The sequence below is a fragment of the Gavialis gangeticus genome, unplaced genomic scaffold (genome assembly GCF_001723915.1).
Source record: "Gavialis gangeticus isolate Ggan-Ray unplaced genomic scaffold, GavGan_comp1, whole genome shotgun sequence".
Classification (NCBI taxonomy): Eukaryota; Metazoa; Chordata; order Crocodylia; family Gavialidae; genus Gavialis; species Gavialis gangeticus.
The window spans coordinates 34,480,266-34,487,385 of NW_017729025.1; the positions used below are offsets into that span (position 1 = coordinate 34,480,266).

At 41.1% G+C, this 7,120-nt stretch overlaps 1 protein-coding gene across 5 annotated transcripts in view; it reads left to right on the forward strand.

The window, feature by feature from the left end:
* Positions 1-7,120, forward strand: part of DICER1 (dicer 1, ribonuclease III) — a 140,702-nt gene that overhangs the window by 90,913 nt on the left and 42,669 nt on the right. For all 5 annotated transcript variants that reach the window (XM_019518610.1, XM_019518612.1, XM_019518611.1 and 2 more), the window contains 2 exons: positions 697-876; positions 6,617-6,830. In XM_019518610.1, the coding sequence (XP_019374155.1) occupies positions 697-876; positions 6,617-6,830 (394 nt within the window). The remainder of the gene's footprint in view (positions 1-696; positions 877-6,616; positions 6,831-7,120) is intronic.

Consider the following 7,120-nt stretch of genomic DNA (forward strand, 5'->3'; position numbering starts at 1 on the left):
GGGGGGGGGACAGGGCAAGTGTGCACTGCCCCCATGCACACAGAGGAAGTGTGGCCAGGGCAGCACAGAGTTTGCAGCCACAGGCAGCTTTCATGAATGACCCCACTGTACCCTGCTGTGCCAGTTGCACACGCTGTGCTCCAGAGGGCCTGGGGGAGGGCAGCAGGGTGGGGAGCGCAGTGTTTGCAACTCAAGGTTTGCAGCTGGGCAGGGTTGAAGGTTTCCCGCCCCTTTTGCAAACTGGTCTTGTAGGCTGGAACTCAGCCAGAGTGCTGAGCTCTTTGCAAAAGGGGGAAATCAACGGGTTTCTCTTCTAAAAGGGAAAATCCACATCTTTTCTGATAAAAATGGGAAATCCATGGTCTTCTCTGTTTTTTCCATGGGAAATGGAAAACCCCAAAACCCTTGTGATTAGGACTTGTTTTTCCCCCAACTTTACAAAGTAAGCTGGTGTGATCAGTCATAATGGGTCTTTTTTTTTATAACTCGGAGGAAAAGTTTGGATAACTTAGGATAAATTTTGCATATTATTTTAGGGAAATATCTTCAAATTAGCTTAGTAAAATATTTTTAAAAAATCTATGTGAACAAATCCTGTACTAGGTTTGTTTAAGTATTTAAGTAATGAGTATTTAAGTAAATTTTGCTGAAGTAGTCATTTTAATGTATTAACATTTTTTTTTTTTTTGGTCGTAGATTCCAGAATGTTTGAGGGATAGTTATCCCAAACCCGATCAGCCCTGTTATCTATATGTAATAGGAATGGTATTAACTACCCCTCTCCCTGATGAGCTCAATTTTAGGAGGCGAAAACTATATCCTCCTGAGGATACAGCAAGATGCTTTGGAATACTGACAGCCAAGCCTATACCTCAGGTAATGAACCTATGTCCTCCTACGCCTGACAGTCCTATCACAGATTGTTCTTCACTAAAGGAGTAGAGGAAGGCCAGGTCAGACCAGATATAAACTCTGCCTCCCGGAATGACCTTGCATACTGAGTGTACTGTTACCATAGAACAGGGCTGGCCAACCTTCAAGCAACATAGCAGCATGTAGGGCAGGAAGCAGAACAGGAGATTGGGCATGGATCACAGAGCAGGGGGAAGAAAGCAGAGCAGCAGATGAGACAAAGGAAGGGGATGGGAGTAGTGCTTGTGGAGGGTGCTGGGCTAATTCGTGGCACCCCTGACAAATAGCTGGCCTAGACTGTCATAGAACATGTTTTAGGTAGCTTCCTCCAGAATTTAACTAATTCCCATCAAAGTTTCTGTTTTAAATCTTATGTTCTATGGTTCATAATGTTAAGTTCCTCTGAGGTAGGAAACATCTGTGCGCCACCATCAAGCCTCATCTGAGCTGAAAATGGGAGATAAGGCTTTATTGATCATCCTGTGGAAAATGGATGGAAGGAACCACAGTGGTCTGGTTGTGGCTGAACTTTTTGGCAGTTGTCACAAACTAGCCCTGCTCTGAGTGCCACTCTGAATCCCTCCCCCAGCCTAATCTGCTGCTCACCTTCTCCCTCCCTGTGCTCCCTGCCTGATCTGTTGCTTTGCTTTTTGCTCCCTACCATATCTGCAGCTTTGTTGTTTATCCCCTCTGTGATCTGCCACGTGTTGTATACATAAGCTGCTCATGACACTTGTGGCAACTGTGCCACAGGTTAGCCTGATCTAGTTCAAGTCCCAGGTAAAGACGACATCAGCCCTGTCCACATCATCCCAGCCAGTTGTTTGTCTAACCTGTATGTAAAACATTCCAGTGATGGAGATTCCATAGTCTCCCTAGGCAGTCCACTTCAGTGCCTAATCCAGCCTTATACTTAAAGTATTTCTTAGTGTTCAACCATAGGCTTCCTTTTTGCTTTTTAAGCACCTTACAACTTATCCTGACCCCTTTGGATGCAGAATTGTCTTTCCCTCTTTTAAAAAGTGTTTATGAGCTTGAAAACTGTAACCAAATAACGCTTGCATCTTCCCCAGATTAAATAATCCCATTTTCCGACCTTCCCTAATATATCATGCTTTCTAGATCTCTCGTTGTTGTTGTTGTTGTTGTTGTTGTTGTTGTATTCCCCTGGACTCTTTCCAATTTGTCTTTGTCTGTTTTGAAGTATGGTACCCAAAACTGGACACAGTACTGCAGGTGAGGGTTCACCACTGCTGACTGTAATGGAAGACTTGCTTCCTGTGACTTGCATGTTACATTTGTTATAATACAATGCTATTACGCTGTTGGGTTTTTTTTAACAACAGTAGCACATTATTAACTCGCATTAAGCTTGCAGACTACTATAATCCATGAATATTCTTCTGTAGTACTGCAGTGTAGTCAGTTGTTCCCTAGTCTGTATTTGTGAATTTAAATGTGCCATCTTAAGTGCAATTGCACTTTACTGCATTTCATTAAGTTTATTTCAGAATAATACTATGTTGTTTTCTGGGGGGAAAGATGAGCTCCATTACAAGAATGAGCCTTAGGAAACTCATTCTAATTTCACTGATGACCTACTATTCCTCTATCAGCTAGGGTATAGGTCATGACCAAGCCAGTTACTGCCAATGGCCCTCTCTGCCTGTACTCTGTAAAACTTGCTAACCATTTAATAATGGAACGAAGGCTTTCAAACACATTCATATTAGCAGAAGGAAATGGCAAATGCATCATTGTTTCGCTTTCAGTTTCTAGTAACTTCTGTATAAAACAAGTAAAGATAAACTCTAGATAGAAACATCTGCTTGATTGTCTTCCCTGAACTCTCACTAGAGTTGAGCCCCTGAAGTAGGGTCATAAAGTATAGCACTGTCCTTTTTACTAGTGAGGAAAGACAGAAAGATGGTAAAAACTCCATACAGAAGCTGCGACCTATAGAAGGGACATTGTCTTCATTAGTATCTGTCATCCTATAAGAGAGGCTTCAGCTTGCTGAGTTTGATACCTTTTGGAAGAAATGTTGCAATGTAGACTTTTCAAATTACTCTGCTCTCAAGGACTTTTGATACTTTCACATCATGAGAGGAGCCTTCTGCTTCTTTATCAGTCTTCCAAGAGAAGCAATTATTCAAACTCTTGAAAAAAATCCAAACTATTTAAGATTTTAGGCAAGTAGGAATTATTTTGGTCCTTTAGTGTGACTTCCTGTACTATATTGATCTTAGAGCTTCCCTGAATTAGTCCTGTTTAGACCACAACATATCTTTTAGAAAAAACTTCCACTCTTTATTTAAATATTTTCAGTCATGGAGAATCTATTACAACCCTCAGTATATTGTTCCTGTACATAATTATTACCATTAAGATTCGCAGCTTCTTTCTAGCTATCTTAGGGCATTATTAGGTGTAGACTTAGGGTAGTTTCATTTGGAGAGGGGCAAGTTGCTGTTCTGGAGCCTGCAGCCTCTGTTGTTCTGTAACAGCTAGGTGTGCATAAGCCTGTAGTATATTTATAAATGTAGCAAAACCCCTCCAACTTTAACACTGCTTCATCTGGGGAATAATGATGTTTAAAGACTTTTTGTAGCAATGGATGTATTGTTCTCAACATGGAAGAATCGGCTGTCTTTCAAACTAGTTCACAAAATGTACAAAAAGCAGCAGATAGAGAAAATAGAAAAAGAGTTCCTGCTATTCCTTCTCTGATCTAGAATGCCCCTTTCGCATTTTAGATTAAATAGCCAAGAACCCACATTGCACCTACAACAAAGATCAGATCTCTTCAAGCAGAGATTCCGCTACATCCAAGCTAGGGGAGCTCAGGCTTTGCCCCAGCACAGAAGTGTAGTTTGGCATGGATTTTTCCCTTAACCTTCTGTGTACCATATTTACCCAAATCCAAGATGACCTGGAATTTAAGATGATCCCCTAAAAGTTAAATTCTATACATGAAAAAATATCAATTTATTAACATTCTTCACGTGATTATTGGAGGGTCATTTTAAATTCACCCCCACTGCTGCAATAGGAATGCAGTGGCAGGAGGCTAGGCAGTGGAGCTTGACCCTCTGCTGCCTGTCTATCTACCCCCACCACTTCTCCCCTCTCACCTTGGGTTGCAACCTCAGCTGCTGTGGGCCTGGTGCAATCATGCTCCATGCTGTGGGAGTGGAGCCTGCTGGAGCCAGAGCAAGGGTAAGCGGGATGGAGGGAGGCAGGGCTGAGGCTGTGGTCTGGAAGGAGATGATGGCAGGGCAGGGGGTCCAAGGCAGAGGGTAGGGCAGGCAGCAGCTGCAGTTCCAGTCCCAGCCCTGGTCAGAGCTGGAGCTACAGCCACAGTGCTTGCTGGCCCCCCTGCCACCTCATACTCAATTCCAAAATGAGCAGCTTTTTTCCCCTCCATATCAAATGGGGGAGAAAAACTCACCTTTGAATCTAGTACATATGGTATTTTGGCATCCAAGCCAAAATTTCTCTGTTAGAAAATGTCATTCTTTGATCTAGTAAAAATTTATTTTTCTGGGGCAAAAGGAAACAAGGGTGCTTGGGATAAGTTTGCCACTGATTTGTACAGCGTTTGGCATAAATGGACCTTGTATGTCTATATCAGTGAATCTCAGCTAGGGTATTACAGCACCCTGGAGTGCCTTGAGATCCTTTCAAGGGTGCCATAGAACACCATGCAATGTTAGCACTGGTAGGTGTGCAAATATCCAGATATTTCAAATAGGAATCATAGTGTTTAAAAACATTCTCACCTGTTGTGGTGTTTCTGAGTTTGCAAGAATTTCCCTCTCCCTTTTTCTGTAGTCAAAAAATGAGTGAAAACTAAGATCTGACATTTTCCAAGGGGGTGCCTCAAGTCTAACAGGCTTGAAACCAATGGTCTAATTCTCCCGGAGTGCAAAAATATTAGTAATTGTCACAAAGTTCTGGTGGACTCAGTTACTCTTGAGTTGCTTGAAGTTCTGCAACCAAGCAACAGAGAAATGAGCTTCCCATAGATAGCATCTGAACTTATTCAAATGAAGACCTAAGGTGAATTGGTATGACAGATAAAGCTAGTTAGCTCAAATTTTTAAAGCTTTTAGAATTATCCCCCTACTTATTCAAAAATCACGCTGCTGCTGCTGTGAGAAAAAAATGTTGTTTTTATTACTCCAGAAATCTTTCTGTTGAAGATAAATTGTCTCTTTCCCTACAATGCTAGGGAAATAGTTATCCCATTATTGTGTTCTAGACCCTAGTACTTTTTTCTGAAGGTTATAACTTAAGTGGCATTCCTATTGCTGAAGGTATTTTTGAGCATATACAAAGCATACACTAGATTTATCCTGTGCATTTTACGCTGTTGAAAATGCCAAGGCTGCAGACCCCTGAAGCTCTGCTAAAGGAAATTTTTAAAATCCTATACCATTTGACATGCTAGATAGAACTTTATTTATGTGGGTTTCTGTGACTTTACTGGGGAGGGGGAGAAGTGCCACCTTCATTTTGGAAGATTGGAAAAGTAAGATTCTGTTCCTCTGGGGCAGTGTCCTATGATTAGAAAGTGTTGGTAGACTGATTCCAACCTTCCTATCTTAATAGCAGGGGAACTTGCTTACCTGCCTGTTGTTCTACTTTGATGATAATTACAATTCTGCTTACCCTTTCCCTCCTTTCTGGTTCAGTTTTTTGCTACTTCAAATTGGTTTATGAGTGAAGAAAGAAATTTCTTGCCTGGTAATTTTTATTCCTGTTGGCAGCTTTTTTCCCTATGCATGCAATCCTAGCCAGAATACATTTTTTGTCTCCAAAGCAAGACTGAGGCATAGAGCTTTCTTGATGCTAATTATGAAAACAGTACATTCCTTGGGGAGTGGGAAGACATTAACCCATTAATGGTAAGTGAGAAATGCTGTTTAACACAGAAAAAAATTGTCAAGTAAGAAATGTCTTTATTCGTTGAACCTGCAAAAGGCACATTTTCTAACTTGAGGGTCAGGTTCTTGCCAACGTTTAAGTTTCCATCCTAGGTCATGGGCCTGCTAGAAGCAGCGGGGGGCAAGGTTTGCAATTTTATTTTATTTTTTTTTAAACAAAATAAAATTTAAAGTTGCCAAAATATTTTGCTTTAAGGTTGAGGGGAAAAAATGTTTTAAAAAAAAAAAACAGACGAAAATTATAAAGCTCAGCAAAGACCTAAGTATTCTGAAAAGTTTCTTTAGGGACTCCTAGCCAATTCAGTTGAGCTATAATTTTGTCTTTACGTGAATCACCAATAAAAAAAAATCTTTTACAAATTGCAGGATTGTTTGCATGAGCTAGTACTTCAGCAGTGTTCCACTCTGTTTCAAGAGATGGAGTCATCATGTGGCTGTTTCCTTTTCAGGTCTGGTCTGCCTCTGAGCCTTGAGAGGCACAACCCACAATAAGATGACCAGATGTTCCAATAGTTGAAGTATTTAATTTTTTCTTAACCATGGAACTGTCTTTCAGCATCACATTGGGACCAAACTAATGGCTTCCACTTTTATTTCCATGTGTGTAAATTAATAAATAATGCACTTGGTTTAGATGTAGGTCTCTTACTGTGCAACTGGCATATTCCTGCTCTGGAAGAGGGATATATGGAATTTTCTAAAATTTTTTTAGTCTCTAATTTATGTGATCTTTTGCTTTCTCTCTGTTTACTTAGATTCCTCATTTTCCTGTGTATACACGCTCCGGAGAGGTTACCACATCTATTGAACTAAAGAAATCTGGTTTTATGTTGTCTTTACAAATGCTTGAGCTGATCACACGCCTTCACCAGTACATTTTCTCACATATTCTTCGGCTTGAGAAACCTGCACTAGAGTTTAAACCTACAGAAGCTGACTCAGCCTATTGTGTTCTACCTCTTAATATTGGTAGGGATGGAGTTTCTTAAATATTCATTTTGAATTTGCATCATAAGAGTAAATTAGTTACTTATAGTTTCTAGGGTCGGAAGGGACCTGAGCAGATCATCTAGTCCGACCCCCTGCCATGGCAGGAAGAGCACTGGGGTCAAATGACCCCAATAAGGTAGTCATCCAACCTCCTCTTAAAAACCCCCAGGGTGGGAGCCTGCACCACCTCACATGGAAGCTGGTTCCAGACCCTAGCCGCCCTGACCATGAAGTAGCGCCTCCTGATGTCCAACTTAAACCTTCCCTCC